The sequence below is a fragment of the Mirounga angustirostris genome, unplaced genomic scaffold (assembly GCF_029215605.1).
Source record: "Mirounga angustirostris isolate CCGP_5_RB_7025 unplaced genomic scaffold, mMirAng1.0.hap1 SCAF_12, whole genome shotgun sequence".
NCBI lineage: Eukaryota > Metazoa > Chordata > Mammalia > Carnivora > Phocidae > Mirounga > Mirounga angustirostris.
The window spans coordinates 43,320,881-43,346,263 of record NW_026991720.1 but is presented as its reverse complement, the minus strand read 5'-3'; the positions used below and the strand labels follow the sequence as shown (position 1 = coordinate 43,346,263).

General features: G+C 36.5%; 1 protein-coding gene and 1 pseudogene across 12 annotated transcripts in view; both read left to right on the top strand.

The window, feature by feature from the left end:
- The window catches only part of BBS9 (Bardet-Biedl syndrome 9), a 452,171-nt gene that overhangs the window by 222,620 nt on the left and 204,168 nt on the right, over positions 1-25,383 (top strand). For all 12 annotated transcript variants that reach the window (XR_010406428.1, XR_010406427.1, XM_064575077.1 and 9 more), the window contains 2 exons: positions 9,451-9,623; positions 13,993-14,145. Coding sequence is in view for 10 of the 12 variants with exons in the window: in XM_064575077.1 (XP_064431147.1) it covers positions 9,451-9,623; positions 13,993-14,145 (326 nt within the window). In the remaining 2 variants the exon portion in view is untranslated. The remainder of the gene's footprint in view (positions 1-9,450; positions 9,624-13,992; positions 14,146-25,383) is intronic.
- LOC123836048 (guanine nucleotide exchange factor for Rab-3A-like) lies at positions 5,239-6,233 on the top strand (annotated as a pseudogene).

The window sequence follows — 25,383 nt, the reverse complement described above, 5'->3', positions numbered from 1 at the left end:
ATGGTGAAAAATTAATGGGGTCCATGGGTCACGAGTCTTAATAAGGTTGAAGAAGTGTCATAGTGGGAGTTGTAGAACAACAGTTGAACTAGAAGAACAAAAGGTGGTGGTCAAAGAATGAATGAGATGTTGATGTCAGGGTTCAGAGATTCTGATAAAGACAAGGTAATCAGACAAGGTGTGACCTTGGGGAGTGGATTGTGAAGATGCGAGAAGACCAATGGAGACAGGGCTTTCAAGGAAATGAGGTGTCATAGCTGTGGATATTAAAAGAGCCTGTTTGATGTTACTATAATAAATGAGAAAAAGAAGCACATTCAGATACATTATTGTGAAACTTTAGAGCACTAAGGATCCAGAGCATATCCTCTACGATTAGAAAGGAAGAAAAGCTACACAAGAAAGCATTTTAACTTATCAGCAAAATCCTTAGATATTAGAGGACAATGGAAAATTTTCCCCAAGTTCTGAAGGAAATGATTTTCAAATTAGATTTTTGTGCCTTGCTAAACTGGTAGCTAGCAATGAATGCTGAGTAAGCATGTACTCTCTGTCACAAGTAGGGCTAAGCAATTGCAAATAGCAAATTTATGTAGCCTCAGGTAGGCCTTTGGAAAATGGGAAAGATAGCTAATACAATGAACTTTTCAATATCCTGAAAGATTTTAACATACTGGAAAGAGCGATTGGATTGATTAAGGTCAAGCGTAGAAGTCATTTGCTTGTCTGTTTTGATTATTTTGCTTTCAGATATAATGAAAAAATTATAGTTATGTATGTGAATAAGGCTTGGGCCTTGAAAAAGGCTTTCTTTTTGCACCTGCCCAAAAGAAAGCATATATGATCTTGAACTGTGTTAACTAAAATATATTTAGAAAAAGGAAAGTAAGGGTCTTGCTCTGTTTCATCTGAGTAGGCTATACCTTTGTTCATTTTTCATTCAGCAGATATAGTAGATATAAAGACAGTCATGGCTCCTGTGGAGTTCCTGGACTAATGAGAGAGACAAGCAGAGAACTGATAATAGAATGCTTGGTAAGGTTACAGAAATACACTTTAGGTGCAATTGGAACCCAAAGGAATAAGGTTCCGTGAGATTTTATTTGTATCTTGAGGAATGAATGGGAGATTATTAGGTGGAAGGCATTTCAGAAAGAGGAGAAGGTTATTAAAGCATGGGGTTTTAGAGATCAGTAAATTTTCTTCTGTGCCTGGAAGTTCATGTAATAGGGGCTCTGAGAGTTCTTTTTTTTTTTTTTTTTAATTTTTACTTATTATTATTATTTTTTAAGTAGTCTCCATGCCCAGTGTGGAGCCCAACACAGGGCTTGAATTCACAACCCTGAGATCAAGACCTGTGCTGAGATCAAGAGTCAGATGCTTAACTGACTGAGCCACCCAGGTGCCCCTGTCAATAAATGAAGCCAAAAATTTAGAGACAAATGTACTGATCAAATCTAATGTATAAAGTGATTCATGAATATAATATGACTGTTAATATTTATCTTAGAATTTCTTAGTGATATCACCAAGGGAATATTATATAAATCCAGATTGGAAAAAGCTTCTTGAAAAGTAAACTTAAAGAAATCATCCATAGTTTCTACTAATATTGAAGAAGTTGTATATCTGGAATATTATACTAATATCTACTGAAATTATTTATATTACTTCCTCCAACTTTTTGGTTTAGAAAGCATTCATCTGCTTATCTATCTCACATTTTAAAATTTCCAAATAGCATAAATTATTTTTATGCATTTATAATATGAATACAAACATTATTTATATTGATGAACTTCAGATATTCTGACATGAATAGAGACTGACATGATACATTTTTGTGCCCTGTTTAGTTAAATATATTATTTTCTCCATTTGTAGTAGAGTGGAATGGCAATTGACTGGGCTCCAGTTATCCAAATTTATTTCATTTGGAGGCTGAAATGGTTACTTCCACCGAGCTGCTATTACAAGATGCAAAGGAAAAGAGATAAAAAAAAAATTGAATGTTCATTTTGGCAGCTATTTTATTTTTTTATTATTATTATTTTTTAAAGATTTTATTCATTTATTTGAGACAGAGAGAATGAGAGACAGAGAGCATGAGAGGGAGGAGGGTCAGAGGGAGAAGCAGACTCCCCGCCGAGCAGGGAGCCCGATGCGGGATTGGCAGCTATTTTAATTACGAATATTGTAAGGGCGTATTTTAAAATACAACTTTCTTCTTTCATGTTGTATTATAAATAGAGATTTTTATTTCTCCTTTCCATGAAATGTATACTCTGGAAAGTCTCCAGGGCAATATTAACCATCTTGGAGTACTAATACTGAGAAAATGGTTAATAATAAAAATAATGCCTTATAAATTTTTGACTCACTCACATCTAATTTGCTTGGTCTAAATTTAAAATACAAAGGTAAATTGCATTTGTATAGGTCTCTTCCATATAGTATTATATTTGATCTTTATACTAACCTTGTGAATTTTCCCATTTGTGTACATAAAAAAAAATAGAAGATTTTATCATTTATTTGTACTGAAGTTACAGATTAAAAATTTACTAGATTTTAAGTTTTGATCAGAGGCTAAGATAGAGAAACAGAGGATTTTCTTCCTAACATGATGCCTTTAATTACTACACATTCCAGCACCATCTGTGACCTGGACTGTGATTATAATGACCTAACTGTCAGTCTGTTCTGGCCCCTTTCTGATTCATTTTCTACTTGGCAGCTCTAATAATAAAAACAAAGAAACATATAATCACAAATTATATCATGCCACTCTCCAGCTTGAAATCCTTTGTGTTTATAGTAATATCCAAACTCTTTACCAATCTTTATAGTCCTCCCTGTGTGTTCTGGCCCTGGCCTAACATTGAGCCTCATCTAAGAACACTCACTTCCTCACTCTGGCCTTCTTTCAGTTTCTGGTACCTGTCTGACATTTTCAGCCTTGAGGTCTGTGAGCTTTCCAGTCTCTCTACCTGAACTGTTTTTCTCATCATTAAAGTCCAAACCTTATGACAAAATGATGAGGAATATGTGATCTAGATGCAAATTGATAGTTGAAATCCCAGCTCTCCTTACAATTTGTCCGAATGGCTTTGGAAAAATTAACAATGCCTGTATTTTCATCTACAAAATGGGGATAAAACTGTACAATTATATTATGTAAGAATAAATGAGATAATCCCTAAAAAGCATGTAACAATTTCCTGGTACACTCTATGTGCCAGGTAAATTTTAGCTGCTAGTATTATTTTCGTCCCTATTACTATTAGTACTACTACCGATGTCAGTTTCTGTGTGGCTTTCTGTGACCCATAGTATCTCAAGAAAGAGTACGTACCCATTTGCCTTTATTATAGCACCCTTTTCGCCTGCATTCTAGTTCTTTTATAACTTGTAACTATTTAATTGTTGTTTACTTATTTATGTTCTGCCCTCACCCTCGGATGAACACTGGGACCAGAAGGTGTTGTTCCCCGTTGTCTCCCAGCTCTTACACTTCATAGTTTTTGAATGGATGAATAGATGGAGTGTTACCTTGAATGTCCTTAGACTGTCAGCCAAAGATATTCTTGCCTTGTGGCCCTTCCATAAAGGGAGCTACATTTCATTTCCCACATTTGTCCCTTTGCTTTGAACCTACTGTACATGACTTTTCTCTGTTACTTTATAGAGCAGAAGTCTTTGTTTGCCCACTATGGGGAATGAGATGGGTCTCTCAGAGAGTTCATAGGCCTCTGTTCAGATCATTTAAATCCTGATGAAAGGAGAAGGGAAATGTTTAGACTTGCCCATGTTTCATTTTGTCAGATTAGGGATTTTGTTGTTTGCCAGGGTGGGGAAAGGAGTTCCAGTTGTAGGCAGCAGAGACAAGACACTTCACCTCTCTGGGGAAGAGTTCTAGGTACTGCTTCCTTTCTTGGCACAACATCCTTAATATAACACCTATGCCCACTGTAAGCTGTGATTGTGGACTAAGCCCAGCACTTTCAAGGAGGCATTAGGGTGGGTGCTAATTGGATTTGTCCCGCACAATCAACAGTCAGCGCCTGGACAGCTGAATTTGGGATTACTGTTGGTGTTCTCCTAAGAATCCTGTCCATGTTTTCCCCAGTGATACATTCTGATAAATTTTCACACTAACTTTGGTGGACAGACTTGCCTGGTCATACCTGAATATGCTTTGTTTCCAGATTTTCTTGCCAGTATCTACGTGGGCAATTTAACAGAAACAGTATGATAATCTTGTTACAGTGCAGCATAAAAACTGCTCACTCAGCTTCAGCCACACTAGCTTCCTCAGTGTCCCTGAAAGCACATTCCTGCCTCAGGGCCTTGATACTCAGTTCCCTGGCTTGCAATGCTCTTCCATAGATATCCATGGTTTGCTCCTTCGCTTCATTCAAGGAATCTTGAGGTGTATATTTTTTTACATGTTGGGCACACATTGTTTTACATCTGTAATTCTTTTAGATGTGTCACAATAATACCAGTTGTTTTTGTACATCTCTTTTCAGATATGTAAATTGTGACACATTTATATTGGAAAATTATAGTTGAATGGAATAACTTTCTTTCTGTAGTTTTATTTCATTTTATAGACAAGAAATTTTATTCTTTAGGTGTATTTAGACTACATCCCACGTTTTTCTACCTGCTTATGGAAACTTATTCAAAATCCTTCTAGAGCCAGAATAAATGAGATTTCCTTTGAAATATTAGCACTGTAATGTTTATGTAAAAAATTTATGGCTTTATCTAAAATGGCAAATTCTATGCCAAGGAAAATACATTTTCTTAAAGCCACTTTTTTTTCATATCTGCTCTTTGGAAGTTACTGGATTAATTAGGTTCTATGTGGCTCAAATGGGGTTTATGATGGAATCACTGCCCTGAAGCCCTGAGGCAGGAATGTGCTTTCAGGGATACTGAGGAAGCTAATATGGCTGAAGCTGAGTGAGCAGTTTTTTTTTTTTTTTTTTTTTTAAGATTTTATTTATTTATTTGAGAGAGAGAGAATGAGAGAGAGCCAGTACATGAGAGGGGGGAGGGTCAGAGGGAGAAGCAGACTCCCCGCCGAGCAGGGAGCCCGATGCAGGACTCGATCCAGGGACTCCAGGATCATGACCTGAGTGAGCAGTTTTTATGCTGCACTGTAGCAAGATTATCATACCAGTTTCTGTTAAATTGCCCATGTAGATACTGGCAAGAAAATCTGGAAACATGGCATATTCAGGTATGACCAGGCAAGTCTGTCCACCAAAGTTAGTGTGAAAATTTATCAGAATTTATCACTGGGGATACACACTCTTGAGGAAATAATGGTGACAATGATGATAGTAGGTAACATTTATTGAGTACTCACTATGTGGCAGGCAGCATTTTAAGAATTTTATTAAAATGAGCATTATTAAGGCACTGTGTCTTTCACTTTCAGAATCTCTGGATCTGGGAGTGGTAAAGGAACTTGCTCAGTATTAGGAACCTGGGAGGGAGCTCTTCTCTAATATTATTGACAGGTATTCCTACAGGATCTCCATGGAGATTTGCAAGAAAGGCAGAGCTCTGAGCTCCTGATGGAGGAGCTCATATAGCCCATAGGAGCTGAAGCTGAAAGATGAGGACCATGAGCAACTGTGGGAGGTGTAGGAACCACTGGAGCAGGACCTAGAGGTGTTGCTGATGTCCAGACTTTCTGAGGAAGTTCACAAGATGATATGAGAAGCTCTCATGAAATAGTTGGCATCAGAAAAGCTGCTGAAGGAAGTGGTGGGTAGAATTGACAGGCTGCACGTGGAGGTGACAGCCTTGAAGATAGCAGTCATCACATCCACATCCAGCCTCTCCCAACCATGAGCCCCACTTGCAGCTGCTGAACCCTGCTAAGACTGGGCCCCACAAGGGCCAGAAACACTAGCAGCTCCCTCTGCCCAGTCGTGAGCCCCTCTACGGGACATACCGTTGCCATGGATGAGGAGGACAAGGAGATGGATATGGCCCTTTTTGCTGAATTCTAAGCCTGGAGGGAATTGCATATCATGGACAAGCCCCCCTGTTCCTTCCTTGGAAGGGTGTACTCAGGGAATGTGGGCCCTTGCCTGGACTTTATAATGCAGGATTTCTTGGTGCTGTTGTAGGCCAGTCTGGAGGACAACGAATGCTCACCACCTAGCCCATGGCTTTGTAGATGCTGTCGCAGTATGAGTGGACACAGTTAAGTGTGGCAGCCCCAATGTATGTGTCCACACCTGCCAGTACCACATCTGGCTCTGTCACTTTGAGAGCCACAACTACACCTCACCATTCTCTCTAGCTTGGATCACTTAGTGTACAATTTTGTCACTTTCATCTACTACATCCAGCAAGACCTGTTGCATAAGAATATGAAGCCAATGTTTTGGGAGATCACAAAGCTGCAAAAGGAGATGAAGCTGGCCCAGCTTAGCATCTTCTCCTTGGAGGCCTAGGGTATTACCTGGGCCTGGGGGTGGGGGCTGGGCAAATAGCTGCCCCAAAATGGACAGACACATAAAAAGACAAGGTCCTAGAGCCAGTGCTGAGCCAGAAGTCAAACATCTGCGTGGGAGGAACCAATAGCCAGGACCTGGAGGCAGTACTGAGCTGGCACCAAATACCTGTCCCAGGACAGATGGAGTGACAGACAGATTTGTACATGAGATGACCTGTCTTTCTTGCCTATTGAGTTCTACAGTTCCCAAGGAGATTTTCAAGAAAGCACCAAATGCCAAGGACCTCGGAGCCTTAAATGCTTCCATAGGTAGTGAGGTTGTTCCCTACCTCCTGAGGCAGCTAACTCTATGAATATCTGTAATTATTACACAATACTTATTGTGCCTTCCGCCCTTTGCAGCTCCCTTGCTGTTGTCTGACTCTTCTGCTATGGGATAGACCATCACATTTTACTTAAAAATAGGAATGTATCCCTTGTGGGGAAGTCCTGGCACTTTTGTGGCAACGTCAACCTTCATGGAGTATCCCTGAATCAGTGATGGCAGAAACAGTGTTTATTCTTCCCCCATCACTCCATCTTTCCAGGTCTGCGGTGAACGCCTTGAGGGCAGAGGCTCTTGATTTATTCATGGTTTTATCCCCAGTATCTTGCACTGAGTTATGGAAATGAGTGAAAGAGTGACTAAATACCAGTATGGGATTAATAGGTTGGGTCCCAAGTTTAGCTTCGATAGGACCCGAAATTTACAGAATTCTAATACTGTATTTTGTCGTCATCATTTTTTTTTTTTTTACCTCTTTGCTCCTACCCCACCACTGTTTTGCTCTTTCTGTTCTTAGAGCGTTAACCATCCAGTGACATTTGTAAAGAAAGGTAAAAGCTGTTATATCTGACCTTAGCCCTATTCTCTTTGATGGGGAGAAATGAGGAAATCATCTGATCAGCACTGTGGGTAGAAATTAGAATCCAGAATAAGACTAGAGTGAGGGGAGGGCTGGGGGACACTCCAGGGGAAATGATATGATAGCAGAGAACATCAGGGTGTTTGCCATACACTATGGAAGGCATACCCAGTATATTTTATTCCTTTTGTAATTGAAAGAGAGATGACTAGGAGAATGAGAGGAGATATATTTTTGAATTCTGATGGAGGATGACAAATTGAAGTCCTAATAACCAATTTAAAGATGACATATATTTATAGAATTTGTCAAGGTACCATGGGGAATATAATAAATGTTTCACATGTCCACATGTCATGCTACCTTAGCAAGACCTTAGACACCTTAGGCAAGGAGACTGAGTTCATCTTTGTACTCCCAACTTTTCTTTCTTTATGAAATTGTACATAATAGATGCTCAATAACTTGTAAATTACATAGAATAGAGGAATTGGTTCTAAATCTCAAAAAGTCTATAATCTCTTGGAGAAACTGAATATAATCATCTGGAAAGTTAAATAGGAATAAGAAAAAGTACATACCCTGACCAAATGGAATTTATTCCAGGTATGCAATGCTGATTCAGTGCCTGAAAACCAATCAGTGTAATCCACCTAACTTTTGTAATCCATTAACTTTAGTTAATGATAGTGTATCTGTGTGCATTCATTAAATGAGCCATAATAATGTAAGATAATAATAATTGGGGAAACTGGGTGAAGGGTATGTGGGAACTCTGTATAATCTTCTTAATTTTTCTGTAAATCTAAAACTGTTCTAAAATTAAAAGTTAATTTAAAAAATGAATGGTTTTATGTGGTTAAGTGCACAGTAAACTGTAGACATACTAAGTCTCTATATAGATTCAAAGAGATGCAGTATTGTAATGTGGTTAAGATTAATAGCTAATCTTTGGATTAATAGCTAGAGTTCTAATCCCTACTGTTACTATCTGGCTAGATGACCTTACAGATTATTTAAACTCTTTTGTAAAATGGGGATAACAATATTTCCCCCATAGGGGTATTGAAGTTTAAACCAGAGAGTGACTGCAGAGTGCTCAAGACAGTGCCCAGTACATATTAGGCTGCTATGGATGGTAGAGAAAGAGCCAGGTCTTGAAGAATAGGTAGGATTTAGACAGGGAAAAAAGAAATATATCATGAATTCTAGCTCTGACATTTAATTTGCTTTATGACCCTTGATGAGTCTCTGAAATTCTCTGTGTGTAGTTTTCCTTTTTATTAAAAAGAGGTTGTTGCAATCACAGTGCTTGTTTCATAGCTGGTGCTCAAAAAATAACAGTTGCTCTTATCATAAATGTAGTTACTGTTACCGCTGTCATCATTGTTGTCATTAAATCAGGGTAGGGGATGGATAGGAATTGGACTTTCTTGGAGCTGAGGTTTCAGCTAATGGAGGGAAACAAGATTTATATTTAGGGAAGAGTCTGATTACAAATATAAATAAAAGAACTATTAGAAAAATAGAAAACTTTGATAATGATTATAGGGATTTAAGCTGGCAACAATGTCTAGGATGTGGGGGACTTTCTACAGAATAAATTTTATTTCATATCAAAATTCTGAAACAGATTAATGAATACCAGATTATACTTTTGCAATGGCTTTTTTCTTACCTTGTAAACAAAGCTAGCTTGCTTGCTTCCCCCCTTTTCTTTTTCTTCCTTCCTTCCTTCCTTCCTTCCTTCCTTCCTTCCTGGGACTAAAATTTGGGTGTTTTTATTATATTGAAACCTATGATAAGAAACATAGGGAAAAGGACCATACTCTACAGGCTGCTACTGTGACGGCAAACCTTTGGAATTAAATTTGAAAATGTTAAGTGGTTGATGTAGAAAACTGCAGTAAAGCAGTAGAAATCATATTTGTATTACAAAAAAAGAAAAAACGTCTTTTTTGTTTGGGTATTTATGTCAGAGAGTTAGTGATAATTCACGTAGTTTCAGCTAGTAATTATGTGTTAATAAGCGTTTTTCCTTAATTATTTTTTCTCTCTTAGAACGGTATCGCATTCAGAGTGAACAGTTCGAAGATCTTTGGCTCATAACAAATGAACTTATTATTCGCCTTCAAGAATATTTTGAAAAACAGGGAATCAAAGATTTTGCCTGTTCTTTTTCTGGATCTATGCCCCTTCAAGAATATTTTGAGTTGATTGATCATCATTTTGAGGTGTGTACGATTGTAACTCATATTACCTGCAATTTTTCTATATATGAAAGAGAAAGAGATGCTACAGAGGAAAGAATGCTAGTGTACTTGGCTATTAAATCTAGTGCTCCAAGTAGTTATTTTATGTGGATGGTAGATTTTGTGTATCTGTTCCTGCCCTCTTGCCCAGTTTGTGGTCACTTGCAGACATTAACAGAGTGGCTGCCTGGAGCTAAGCATATGGTCTGGCTTCAGAACAGAGCTGATTTAATTCTCCAACATGGGGACTTAACCTTTGACCCCAGTAACCCAGTGTTAAAACCGTTCGAGCTTATCAGCAGCCATTTGGCTAACTAATTCTAGCAGGCCATAAATGAGGTGTGATTATAAAGTAAAGTGATTTTTCCTTTTCTTTTTTAACAAGCACACCAGAACTTCTGCATCTGAATGAGGGTTAGCCACATAAAATATTCTTCAGTATCTGGCACAATGGGCACTTAGTAAATGCTGAATGATTAAATGTCTAAACAAATAAGATGTGACAGTGACTGTGTTACCCGAATATTTTTGCATTTCTTCTGTGGAAGAACCTGTGTTAATTGTCCTGAGTATCATGATGGTATAAAATCTTCATTCTTTGAAGACTGAGTTGATATTTGGAAATAGTCAGGAGTCATGTTTTATAAATGAACTGGACAAATGACAATCATTGTTTAAAAAAATCTCATGTGTTAAAAAAAAAATTCACCAGATTCTACTTACTTATTTGCCCATAAGTAGACTCTGTAGGCAATTACAAAGGAGAGGGGGAGGAATTTCAAAAGGATTTTGAACATTATTCAAGGAAGCATTGGTTCTCTAGCATAACTGCTTTTTAAGGAATCAATAGGTTTTTGCATTTCAGTTTATAAACGATGATGTGTGAATATGTACGTGACAGAGAGAGAGAATATGTCATGTCATGTGAACATTCTATCTATTGTTTAATCCCTTGGACATTCTAAGAACATTGACTTTAACCTATAAAAACTTCTCCCTTTAGTAGAGTGTGAACATAAAGAGAAAATTTCAGTGCATACAATCACAAATAACATGTCATTATCAAATAAATTGAACTTACTTGGGTTATCTTTCATCTGTGCTGATAGTATTTTATAGGACAGTATGCTTTTGGCCAAATCATAGCACCAAAATTGACATTTGGGGAATATATTTAGGTATTTAGGTATTTTAAGGATTGAGAACCTTTGCAATCCTCTAGGATATATTTTAAAAAATTCATGCTTCACTGTGCAAAACTGGGATCTAGTGGTTTATGGAAGAGTCTCCAAAAAACTATATTAATTATGTATTTGTAATATTTAAAACACAAGATATTAGATTCTGATTGACTGTAAGTTTGACATACAGTTTGCCCTTATTTGCTGGCTGGTAAATCCCTGGAGTTTCCGCATCAGGGGCATTTTTTTTCTTTTTTTTTTTTTTTTTAAAGATTTTATTTACTTATTTGACAGAGAGAGAGAGGCAGGGAGAGAGGGAACACAAGCAAGGGGAGTGTGAGAGGAAGAAGCAGGCCCCCCGCGGAGCAGGGAGCCCGATGCGGGGCTTGATCCCATGACCTGAGAAGGCAGACACTCAACGACTGAGCCACCCAGGCGCCCCAGGGCATTTTCTTTCTGGGAGGGGTTTAGGGAACATGATGAACTACAGGCACTTCCATTTGTTACATGAAGTTTGTTTGTTTATTTATTTATTTAAAAGATTTTATTTATTTATTTGACAGAGGGAGACAAAGCGAGAGAGGGAACACAAGCAGGGGGAGTGGGAGAGGGGGAAGCAGGCTTCCCGCTGAGCAGGGAGCCTGATGCGGGGCTCGATGCAGGGCTCGATGCGGGGCTCGATGCAGGGCTCGATCCCGGAATCCTGGGATCATGACCTGAGTCGAAGGCAGACGCTTAACGACTGAGCCACGAAGGTGCCCCTGTTACACTAAGTTTAAAACGAGCATCATTATACTTCCTTTCTCTCTGGTCCCACTCTCTGCTTTTTTAAAAAAATATGATTTTAATTTTTGAATTAAGATGGCTTTTGGAATCCAAGTGTCCCTTAGTGTTAGCTCCATGAAGGCAGGGATTTTTGTCTGTTTTATTCGTTACTATAATTTCTAGCACCTAGAGCAATGCTTGGCCTTGGGATCAATAATAGTTGTTAAATGTTGAAATTCTGACACATGAAAACATTTCAATCACTGATGTTTGGTTACAGATTCAATGGAATGATAACCTGGCTGATGTGTCAGTCATTATTGAAAGTGTCTTCTTAAATTTTTTTGTTGCATGAATTTAGTAAATAAAATATTACAGCTAGAAATTATATTATTAAAAGAGTGTATTATTGATAATCAGGCTAATATTCTTTTTTAAAAATTTAGTAATTTAAAAAAATATCATTTAACTTTTGGTCATGAAAGTGTTTGGTTTTTTTTCCCTTCAAGAGAATATTCTTTGATTTAGTTACTTAGTGCTTCTGAAAATGGAATTAAAAGACAGTAATAAAATCACAAGTTTTTTTTTAAATCATGTGTCTGGAGAATGCATACACTGAAAAGGAAGTTTGGTTTGATATAAGAAATGTAAACTGTAATATGTTTGATTTCTGAACTTTTTTTTTTTTTTTTTTTTTTGAGAGGGGCAAAGAGAGAGCAAGGTTGAGCAGGAGGGTAGGGGCAGAGGGAGAGGAAGAAAGAATCTTAAGCAGGCAGAATCTCAGGACCCTGAGATCATGACCTGAGCTGCAATCAAGAGTCGGATGCTTAACCTACTGAGCCACCCAGGTGCCCCTGATTTCTGAAGAAAATGCTATTTATTTCAGGACTAGTTGATGACTGTTTTGTAAAGTTGAATTAGCAGTTCACATAATCTGATTTCATGGAGGGTTCCTTCTACTCTATGACTCTCACTAGCTTCTTTTAATAGTACTAAATTCGAAGGTTATGAGAAGAGTTGTAGTAAAAAGAGTCTATTTTTGATTCTCATCTTCCAGCCACTCAGTCTCCTCTTTGGAAGCAACTTCTGGTGTCCTGTTTCTTGTGTATATTTTTAGAATATGCAGTCACAACTATGTTAATGTACAGATTTCTTTTTAAAAAATACATGAATGGGGGGCGCCTGGGTGGCTCAGTCGTTAAGCGTCTGCCTTCGGCTCAGGTCATGATCCCAGGGTCCTGGGATCGAGCCCCGCATCGGGCTCCTTGCTCAGCGGGGAGCTTGCTTCTCCCTCTCCCACTCCCCCTGCTTGTGTTCCTGCTCTCACTCTCTCTCTGTCAAATAAATAAATAAATCTTTAAAAAAAATTAAAAAATAATAAAAAATACATCAATGGTAGCATATTATACATGCTACTCTTCTGTATTTTGTTTTTGTTTTTGCTTTTTGCTTTGTTTCATTCCGTGCATCTTTGGATAACATTGCATATTAGTACTTAGTAGTTCTGCAAAGTAGTCTTTTTTTATTATTTAACCCGTCCCCCTATTGATGGGTATTTTAATTATTAATAATATCCTACTATAATACAACAGAACAAATAATTCTATAATGAATATCCTTGTATGTACATTACTTTTTGCAAGTATACCTCTAGGATAAATTCCTAGAAATGGGCTTGCTAGATCAAAGGCTATATTTGAGAGCTATTTGTATTAGCTTTTCTATAAATTTTGCCCTTTTTTCTATTGATTCTCTTTTCTTACTGATTTGTATTGGATTTTGGTCCTTTTCTCTTTGATTCTTAAATGCTTTCTAGATATTATGGGCTTGACTTTTTGTCTCTGGTTATTGCTATTATTTTTTGCAGTTTGCTGTCTTGTCACTTATGATATTTTTCTTTTTTTTAGCTGTATAGAATTCCTTTTTTTTTTTTCCTTAGTTACAAATTTATCAGAGGTGTGAGTGTGTATGTGTCTGGTTTTTGGCTTTTGAGTTATAAGGGTCTCTCTCTTGCCAAGATTATTTAAAAATTCTAATTTTTCTAGTACTTTTATTGTGTCTAAACTTTTTATTCCTCCAAGTGATTTTGCTGTAAAGACTGGGGGAGAAATTCTTATTCTTTTGTCTCTGTAATCAGTTATTACAGGACATTTATTAAATAATCTGTCTTTTCCCCAGTGATACTAGGTCATCTTTACTGAATTTCCATTTGACCTATCCTACTCTATTATCTATGTATCTATTATTCATGTACCAAATGTAACAGTTTTAATTCTCTTAACTTTATAATACATTTAAATTTCTTCATTACTCTCTTTCAGGCTTTAATTGTCATTGCCTGTATTCTTACTTTAAATGTTTTTTTGTGCACATTTAACCTGAATTTAAGAAACTCTTTATTGTAGTTGCGGATAAATGGTGAAAAATTAGAAGAACTCTTATCTGAAAGAGCCGTACAATTTCGGGCCATTCAACGCCGACTATTGACAAGATTCAAAGATAAAACACCTGCCCCCCTCCAACACCTGGACACCTTGCTAGATGGAACTTACAAGCAGGTAAATATGATATCAATGATAGTTTTCCACTACTGGATATAATTTTTATCCCTCGCCCTAGAGTCATGTATTAGAATACCAAGATAAGGTAATTTCTTTCCTGTGTACCGTGGAGCAGTGAATAGCATGAGTCAGGAAAACCTGAGTTCAAACGTCCAGCTTTGCAACTTTCTAATTATTGATCTTGAGCAACTTACATAAGATCCATCAGTCTCCACATTTTACTCAGAGTTATTGTGAAGATTTTTGATCATTTTGTGAAGAAGCCAGCCAGCACAATGCCAGGCACATAGTGTGTGCTTGACAGATAGTAGCTATTATGCTTAGTGTTATTATTAAATAATTCTTGGTGCATCTCATAATTATCACCATGATTCCCCAATTGTCCTGCTGAGCAACTGGCTTACACTTCCATTATTATGTCATTTGATGTTTTGTGAAAGAATTCTTAAACAGCTTTTTGTTCTAGTTCCAAAAGACTTGTTTCTTCCTCTTCCTGATTCTTCTTTCCATCAATGATTTACCCTTTGCATGGCTAGGGTGATATGACTCTCATTCTTACAGTATTATGTCACCAAAAGCTGTTCAAAATTATCATCTCTGGCTTGAAATAATAGTTTTTAAAATTTAAAATTTCGTGGGTAAAACCTCTGACAGTTCCACTATAATGGAGTCAGCTTTGAATGACTACACGTCTTCTTATGCTTCTATATAATATCATTAATCTGTTCCAAAATCAGTGTGGGTGGTATGAGTATTCTGTTCATTTTTTAATTGAATTTTTTATTGAGATAGTTATATATTCACTTGCAGTTATAACAAAAAATACAGATAGATGTCATGTATCCTTTACCCATTTTCCTCCAGTTCTAACATTTTGCAAACCTACAGTATATCACAACCAAGATATTTGCATTGATAAAATCCATGGATTTTATTCAGAATTTCATAATTTTACTTGTGCTAGTTTGTGGGTATGTGTATTTTAAGTTCTATACAATTTTAGCATATGTGTAGGTTCATGTACCCACCACCACATTCAAGATATTGAACAGGTCCATCACCACAAAACTCCCTCATGTTGCCTTTTGTTGCCACCCCCTACCCCCACTGCCCTCCTCTACTATATTCTGTTGATTTTGAATGGACAAATCATATTTTTTTTTTCAGTTATCTGAAAAAGAAGAATAGCTTACCATGTAGACATCAATAAATGTATTGATGATACAGTTATTTCTTGAAATATTCATGGTTATGGGAAAATGAGAAGCAATTTGAGGGACAGTCTGTAGAAGCAGTAGGGTATTAGAAAGAACATGGGGCTTGGAGTTCAAAGACCCCAATTCTGTCATTTATTAGCTGTGTAGCTTTTGGCAGTTCCCTGACCCTCTCAGAGCTTCACTTTCTTTCCATTAAATGGGATAAACACTATGTTGTTACAAAGATTCTATTCGCTGATGTATGTGGAAATGCTTGGTAAATTGTTTTACAAATCTAGATGGCCAGTTTCCTTTGTGCTGGAGCAATTATGACTCCTCTGTCAGTGGGCACTAATGATGCTCTTTCTCTTCCACACTTCTTTCTTTCTTAAGTATACTTTTTGTTTTGGTTTGTTCTTCATTTCCTTGCCTTCCTTCATTGAAGTCTCTTTGATGACTTAATCTATCTCATTCTTAGGCCATACCTGCTGTGCTTGGGGTAAAGATATGCTGACTCTTGTCTTTAATGATACCTTATATTTTTTGTGGACACAGTGGCAGAGGGTGTTTAAAGGAATTTGGTGAGGATGTTTGATTTAATGTGTTCTGTATTTTCTACATAGCAAGACTTCCTTAGTCTTTTATATGTTTAAAGGGTTGGGGGTTTTTGTTTTTGTTTTTTGTTTTGTGGGTTTTTTTTGCTTAGCTTCAGTTTTGGGTTTTTCCATGATTTATAGTATTACAGTCCAGATGATCAAAATCATGGGTTTTAGCTCAAATCCATATTTTTAAGTCTCCATGCATTTTATTTATTTATTTATTTCTATTTTTATTATTATTATTTTTTTAAGATTTTATTTATTTATTTGAGACAGAGAGAATGAGAAACGGAGAGCATGAGAGGGAGGAGGGTCAGAGGGAGAAGCAGACTCCCTGCTGAGCAGGGAGCCCGATGCGGGACTTGATCCCGGGACTCGAGGATCATGACCTGAGCCGAAGGCAGTCGCTTAACCAACTGAGCCACCCAGGTGCCCTCTCCATGCATTTTAGATTAAAAGAGAATGAATAAGCTTTTGAAAGATATGAATATTATAAGGAACTTGACTTACTTTTAATATAATTATTCAATTTTATTATATATTCATATTAAATTATAGTGAGATAATGATTGTTCTCTATTTTAACTCTCTTTAGTTAACTTTTAATGACATAGTTAATTCATGAATATAATTTCCCAAAGAAAATGTTAAGATTATACACAGTGCTAAGTTCTCTATCATGGCCCTTGATCTCTCCTCAAAAATGTAATCACTTTTATATTTTTGTGTCTTTCCAGACTTTTTTTTTTTGCATTCAGAAATGAAGTATTGTTTTGTGAGGCTAAAATAATCCATAAATAGTATTGTACTATATGTATCGGTATACTTTTTTCTTTTTCTTCTAACAGTATGTACTGGAGCTCTTGCGATATTAATGTATAGATCTACCTCTCTGTGTGTTATGTAGTATATAGATATTCTGTATTATGGACAAACCACAGTTTATTAAAGAACAGATCTCAATAGTAGTTTCAGTGTTGAGTCAACAGTGAGAAAAATCCCTTTTAGACAGCTCTACTGTGACCAAACAGGCATATGACATACTTCACCATCACATACTTTCTGTATCTAGTATAAATTTTTCTTATCTTTATACTTTGCCTGGGTAGGGGGCATGATTTAATTGGCAGATTAGCCAAATGCACGAAATAATGAGCAATGCTAGAGTGTAATCTTACTTTCCATGGCGTGACTGTCAGTAGATCTTTAAAGTGTTTTCCTAATAGAGCAGTTTAAAATTAGATCTGTTACCTGTGTAAAATCCTTGTTTTCTCATGTGTAGGGAGCATTTAATTTTTTTTGTTAGTCCTTCTGTGAATCTTAGTGCTACTTTAGTTCAACCAGGAACAGTAAGAGAAGCACTTTGAGCTGTCCAGTGAAAGATTTACATTTTATTGCACTTATCTGGAGGATGTTACATTGTTAGCATTTAATGAACAGTGATAATTGGCTTATGGGAAAATAGAAGCAGAAGCCAGTATCCTTCTAAAACTAGTGTGTAAACTCTGAAGGCAAGAACTATTTTTTTTTGGCCTATTTATCGCTATATTCTTAGGATCACATTTCTTGCCACATTATAGGTGCTTAATAAATATTTGCTTTATGAATGAATTCTTTATTGCCACTAATATAATTTATTGAAACTATGTTTTTGATAAGGGCAGCACTACAAAGAACAGATTGGTAGAGAATTCTTTTGAGTTCAGGCTCATGAATCACTGGGATGGTTTGTTTTAAAATCCCCAAAAGCCACTAAAGGAAACTCTCTTCTGTCTTCCTAAATAATTTAGTTGGAGGACTCAGGTAAACTGTCATAGCTAGGAAAGTTTTACAGCTGCAAATTCTTGACTAAGAAAATCTTTTCTATTCTTTTTTTTTTTTTTTTATGAATATGTGAATGCCAATGTAAATTTGAAATAATCATCTGTTGAAATACCTCTGTACAGGTAGAACATTGTTGAGGTTGAATCCCATCATGTTCTGAGTGGCATAAGAATTAATTGGGTTCTTTCAATATTAATGTATGTCCAGAAGCATGAAAAGTTTAATTCTCTTCATTTCTTATTTACATAATTGTTGAGTTCTTCCTCTAGGAAGACAATTTCTTTCATGTCTTTGAGCAGCTAGGATAGGATATAGAAATGTACAACTGGAGGAAGTTTGGGGGTCTTACACATATTAGGTGGTCTAGGAACTGTTATGGGTTCTAATAAAGTCCGTAGGACAAACTGAAGTGAAGACCAAGGTCCTTCATATACAAATGATTAAGCATTGCTGACTTGGCTGTAATGTGAATTAGTTTGTATAGTATACTCATTCATGTAAACAGTTTATCAGGTACAGAAGTAGGTAAGGCCAGGGCAAGCCGTATAAGATCTGTGCCCTTGGTGTTTAGCAGAAACTGCAGATACCACTAGCTTACATAGTGAGCCCATGAAGGAGGCCTCTGATCTTTGAATGACTTGGGGTTTAGGTACCTTTGATTCTGGTCCACAAGAGCCTGCTAGAGAAAGCCACTGCTTCTAAGGTTGCAGTAAGACATCCATCATGGTTTCCTTTAAATACATGTTAATAAGTACTTTAGGGTTTAAAGTGGCATATCTGATGTGTCCTAGTAAAATGGTTAAGAACTCTATGTCTAGAGTTAGCTTGCTTATGTTCTAGTCTTGCTTCTGTGACCTTGGGCAAATTACTTAAACAGACAAAGAGAAAACAAAACCCATCCTAAGCATCAGTTTTCCCACCTGTAGAATGCTTCCTCTTTCATGGGGTTGTTATGAGGACTGAAATCTGTAAACACATAAATTGCTTAGAATAGTGCATGGTACAGAATGAGCTCTCAACAAATGTTAACTACAACTCTGGGGGACTTTTCTTCATTTTTATTTGACTAATAAGTTATGCCATCTCAAAACGATGCTGTTCATTTTTGAGACAAAAGAGGTTATAATAATTCATCATCTTTCTGAAACTCTGCTATCTGGCAACCTTGTAAATCTAGACCTCAGCCAAGAATGAGGAAGATCCTGTATCCTCAGGCGCATCCCCACACTCCTTTGTGTGTTGTTTGGTTCCAGAGAGGATCCCAAAAGGGGAGGGGCATCAGGATCATGAGGTCAAGTGGCTGTCCTTCCTGAATCCCTGATTGTTTCATCTGAATGTATCCCTAGAGGAAAAACAAAAAAAAATTACACACACACACACACACACAGATGCAGGTGCGCGCACACATGTGTGTGTGTGTACTTACACATACATACTGCTTTGCAGAAATGTTGTACCAAATGATAGTTTCACTAACAGTATATGAAAATGTCTGTTTTCTAGGTATTACTGTTTTGATCTTTACAATTTTGAACTGAAAAAAGAATTTTATTGTTGTTTTACCTTTCTTTCTTTGCTTACTAGTGACATTGAATATTTTTAAAATGTTAATTAGCCATTTGTATTCTTTCCTAGTGATTTATGTTTGTGTGTTTTCTGTTCAGTAGCCTATCAGGTAGTTCAGCTTTTTCTTGTTATTTTGTGTATATTAGGAGTGGCAATCTTTTATCATACTTTTGTCATGCATAAAAAATACATATTTAAGCGATGTAATCTTTCTTCATGTATAAAAAAAGTTTTACCAATTTGTCATTTGCCTTTTATTTTTATTCATGTTTTCTTGACATTTAAAGTTTAAAAAGTATTTCTATAGTAAAATCTATCCATCTATTTCCTTTAAGTTTCTCTGCCTAGGAAAGCCTTTCCCATACCAAGAGTACAGGAATATCAACATATAATTTATTCTAGCATTTTTATGCTATCATTCTTTGTATATACTTTTAAAATCCATCTGGAATATATTATGCAATTAAGTGGGAATCTAATCTCCCTGCCAAAAATGGTGAGCGAGTTGTCTCAGCCCCTGCTTATTACATAATCCATTTTTCTCTTGCTGAGCTAACATATTACCTGTATCATTTAATGATTTTACTGTTATAGCAAACCACCTCAAACCTTAGTGACTTAAAACAGCAATAATTCATTGTTGTTCACTTGGGCAGGTCTGTTGATCTGGGCCATGCTTGGTTGATCTCCACTGGGCTCACTCATGTGTCCCTGGTCAGCTGGTGGCTCAGTTGGAGACTGGATGGCCTGAGATGTACTTACTCACATATTTGGCAGTTGGCTCACAGTTAGATGGGATCATTGTGCCACATGTCTCTCCTGGACCAGCAGGCTGGCCTGGTTTTATTCACATGGTGACTACAGGTCCCAATGTACAACTATTCTTCAAGCCTCTGCCCTGTGTCTAATTCCCTATAGGTTTTGACCAACCCAGATCAAAGGGGTGAGGAAATAGACTCTGCCTCCTTATTGGATGAGTAGAGAATTAATTGTGGGCATTTTTGCAATATACCCTACTTTTTTTTTTTTTTTTGAACATAATACTAAATTAGCAAAATGTTTTAGAAGACAATTTTTTTCCCTTCCATAACCCTTAGACTTCAGTTTTCTATACTTTCGATTTTCAAACCTAAATTTTTATTGTCATTACAATATTATTTATTCATAATCACTTTTGGTCTATAAACTGTGGAGATAATTTATCTTATAATTAATTAAGTTTGTCAAGAGTTGTTAAAAGCAAACAGAGCATCTGTACTGTTTTCAGGTTAGTGAGACTGCCTGAATACTACTCACCTGTGCGCTTAGTTATGGTCAGTTGTTTTGGGGATGGAATCTGTGATTCAGTCTCCCTCTAGGGCTCCGCATTAGCCCTGTCCAGGGTGGGCTTCATGGACATGCGACCTGCTCAGTCATGCAGAATTCTGTGTTTGGTTTAAAGCCCTATGGTTGCCATCTTGAAATTCTTCATACTTTTGAACGAGAGGCCCTCTATGTTCCTTTTGCTCTGGGCCCCTCAAATACTGTAGATGGTCCTGGCCCTGTCAGGATACTAACTAATTTCTGATGAGTAGAGTAAGAAAACTGGGAGTTCAAATACAGAACAGAGTTAAAAAACAGAATGGCTTTATGACTATACCTCTAAGTTCCCCAGAGTTGGAGAAAAAGGGATGCAGTAGGCATCAGTGAGAACAGCTCTGGGGGCAGCTTAAGAGTTTCTTTCTGGGAAAGGCATCTTGGTTAACTGATCATGAGTGATAAGGCTTATCTCATTTAGGAATATCATTCTGCAATTAGTTGTCTCTAGGCATGTTGTGGGTACCAGCCTCGTTTTAGACTTCCAACAGGTGGGTCACTAGCTCCAAGATGTGCCATCAATAATTATGAGATCTGGTGCACAAGGGGGTCAGCCAAACACTTTTCTCCCATTTTCAACTGCAAGTCATTTCCTATATCCTGTATTTTTGATTGGCTAGGAACCCCACAACACATATTTCCACATTAGCATTTTACTCTTACTAGCAGGCCTTTCCTACATAGTATCTACCTTCCATCATATCACATTCCATGGAGGGCATCTACCAGGCACCCCTTCCTGAGGTCAGCCTATGGCTGAAGCAAGGAGAGGGGACTGGGGCTATCACTCTAGGAAAAGCATCTTGTGATACATCCTCCAGTGAATGAGGATTTTCCAGTTGCCCACTACAATTTCAGTAATTTAGTCTAGAATTTGGAAAAAAAAAAGTATTCCTTTTTGAAAAGAGCTTTCAACTTTACTTCTGGCTTTAAAGGCATAATGTTGAAAGAAAGTAACCATGTCAAGAATTTATTTTTGTCAGCGGTTAGAAACCTAGATTTCCTCATTTGTACAATTGGAATCCTGCCTTGTCAATCTGAATATATTTTTGGAGGACCTAAGAAAGGAAGTAAGGGAAGAGAAGGGAAATTCATGTTTATTGAGCATCTGTTGAGTCTGAGATAAATTTCATTTATTACTTCAGTTAATAATCACAATCATCTTGTGAAGATGGCATTATTGTTCCCAATAATGGATCCCAAGTTATGGATGAAGAGCTTGAGACTCCAAGCAGGGTTAAGCAACTTGCTCAGTGTTACACAGATATTAAGCCATCTATTCCAAAGTCTGTGCTTTAGTATGTCATGTGCCATATTTAATCATTTCCATGTGGAATGTAGACATCCTAGGTTTTCTTTAGTGAAACTATAGTCAGGTTAAAGAAAAAGGAGATTCATGGAAACTATTTGTACATACTATGTTGTATATATATATATATTCATGATCATCCAATATTCGTTGGGTATACACATATCAGAAAGGTAGCAAAATCTGAAGAGTTCCCCAAAGTATATATTACATCTGAAACTTGACTATCAGAGGAAGAGGTAACGTTGTTAATTTGTTCACTTATACCGAATTCAGTTTCTTTGCTATCAAATTCTAATGCTTATTGCATTTGGCAGAAAAGCTTTGGAAAATAAGTTCTCTTTCATGTTATAAAAATTTTATGTACATTTGTTGTCAAAGCAAGACTGATTGGCTGAATTGAAATTGGGGACATTTAGACTTACCCTACGGTTTGGCTTGTGTTTTGATGCTTTTATGTGTACTGAGTTTTTTTTTTTTTTTCCCCCTTCCCACTTGAACACTAACCCTCTGTTGTAGCAGAGGAAAAATGTTTACTAATCTAAAAGTTTGTGTCAGATGACATATGTGTGATGTAATGACTGATAGTCGTTAGTGTTCTAGAAAGGCACTTGGCTGATTTTTCTCTTCTGCAAAACAGAGGTTGTATTAGGCGTAATTTTGAACAGAGATCCTGTGGTTTGGAGTTTGCTATTTGTTACTTTTTCTGTACTTAAAACTTCCTTCCACTTTGTTTATTTGTATGGTATTGATGTATAAAAATCATTTTAAGTCACGCAGAAGTCTAAGAGCTTTTTGGTCCATGACTTTTTAAATGAACATGATTTTGGCTGATAACACAAAGGAATATGTGATGAAACATTCAGGCCTACTTTCCTCCTTGCCATTGGCAAGTAAAAACAACATGCTGATAGATTGAGAAGGCGGTATTAGGGATTTGGTGATGTTGCTGCATTTGTTTTTCTTCTAACTACTTAAGAGCCAAGAAGAAATTCTTTCTCCTCTGAAGGAGATAGAAAAAACAGGTGAGAAAAGTGGCACAGAAATTTGCAGCCATATGTTTGGGGATGAATGCAAGTGGTAAGTTAAAAAATGGAGTTTATATGTTCTTATCCCATAATTCTACTCTTGGCTATTTATCTAAGAAAATAGTTCACAAAGGGAAAAAAATACATCCATCACGTTGGTCATTTATAACATTAATCACTATAAACTAGCTTTCCATGGTTAGAAAATGATTAACTTTATTGTAGTGCTACCATTTGATATGATCTCATTTCATATCATTATTTCATTTCATCATTTAAAAAACAGAATAATATAAACATTTCAAATAATTGAAAATAGCAGTTAGTATGTAGTAAGTTTCAAATAATGAAATAGATGTATCTATAGTAGGTGAGTGTGCAAAGATGTGGAAGGAATATAAAAAAATTGAAAATGGTGCACATTTGTTTTAGATGACTTTAAATTCTTAAGCAGTTTCCTTTTATATTATAATGATCACAATTTGATAAGCATGAAAATAATTTTTCACAATATGTAAATGTACTTAACACTATTGAACTATATACTTAAAAAAAGGATAATAAATCTTATGTTCTGTGTATTTTACAATTTTTAAAAATAATAACTTTTTAAAAATGGGATGTGATCACAAACTCCTGGTCTTCATTGGTATTTTCTGAAGGAAGTATTTTCTCTCTCCCCTATATACCCTATAAACTCATTTCTCTATTCCCTGAATGTTTAGAACTTTGGATTATTGTACCATATATGAATTAGTTTATTCCTATTCACTCAAAAGGGAGCAATTAGATAACTGAATGGTATGCTTGAATTAGTATATGAATAAGGATGAGGGTTGTCTTACTCTGTCTCATTCTCACCTCACTAGTCCCTCAACGAAACTAGAGGAATATACAAAGCTCTTCTAAAATTATGTAAATTTTTCTTCCACTAGGTAAGAGTGCAATCTAGAATGTAATCTCCAAAGTGTGTTTGTTATAAGTGTACCCCTGATATATTTAGTATATGTGTGTGGCTATAAGGTCTGTTCCAACAGAAATATACTTCAAGCTGCAAGTATGAGCCACATATGTAATTTAAGTTTTCTAGTGGCCACATTTAAAAAAAAAAACAAAATGAAACAAGTGAAATTAATCTTGATAATGTGTTTTATTTAACCCTATATATGTAAAACGTCATTTCAACATGTAATCAAATCAAAATTATCAAGATATTTTGTGTTTTTTTCGTGGTAAGTCCTCAATACCTTGTTTAGTTTACATTTGCAGCACTTTTCAAGCTCTGAATAGCCATGTGTGGCTAGTGGCTACCTCAGCAGACCTTACAGTTGTAGCTACAGATAATTGTGAACTCAGAGTTTTATATTTTTTCTTGTAATGTCTCTTGTTTTTTTCTTTCTCTAATCCTTTTATTTAGTTATTGTTATTTTTTAAATATATTTTTAAAAAGATTTATTTATTTATTATTTATATATAGAGAGAGAATCTCAAGTACACTACCGGCTGAGCTTGGGACTAGATCTCAGGACCCTGAGATCATGACCTAAGTGGAAAACAAGAGTTAGATGCTTAATCCACTGAGCCACCCACGGCCCCTATTTTTTATTTTTTAAAGATTTATTTATTTATTTGAAAGAGAGAGAGAGGGAGAGAGAGAGAGAGATCATGCTAGCAGGGGGAGGGGCAGAGGGAAAGAATCTCAGACTCCCCACTCAGTGCAGAGCCTATGCTGGGCTCCATCTCCTGACCCTGAGATCATGACCTGAGGTGAAATCAAGAGCGGAGCACAACCGCTCAACCAACTGAGCCCACCAGCCACCCCTCCTTAATACCTTTAAATTATAGCTCTTGATAAGACAATCATTGATGCAATGATTTTCACTCACTGGTTGTGAATAGCAGGCGGTGGGAAGCACTCTTAGATGATTGGGGGACTACCAGGAAACTTTGCTCACATAAACCATGCCTTCAGGTATTGTTACAAAAAAAAAGAAAAATAAAAGCATCAAATTTTGTGTCAACAGACTTGGGTCCTGGTTCCAGCTCTTTATGTTTCTTTGACTTTGGGTATGTCACTTGGCTTCTTCACTTTTATCTTTGGACACCTTAGAACCTGTCTGAGCAGCATCCAGCATGGTGCTTATCTTCTAGTAAAAATTTCAATAAATATTTATTGTATCTGCATAATGGTTAAGGCAATGGACTTAGAATCTTAAATTTCCATCAATTCAGAATTTCAGAAACAAATGGGCCTTTAGGGTCATTTAGTGTAAGCCTGGGGTGTGTTTTTTGGCCAGTCAACATTTATTTGGTGAACGCTAATGATAGTGATCTAAGTAACAGGGCTTTTTGAAACT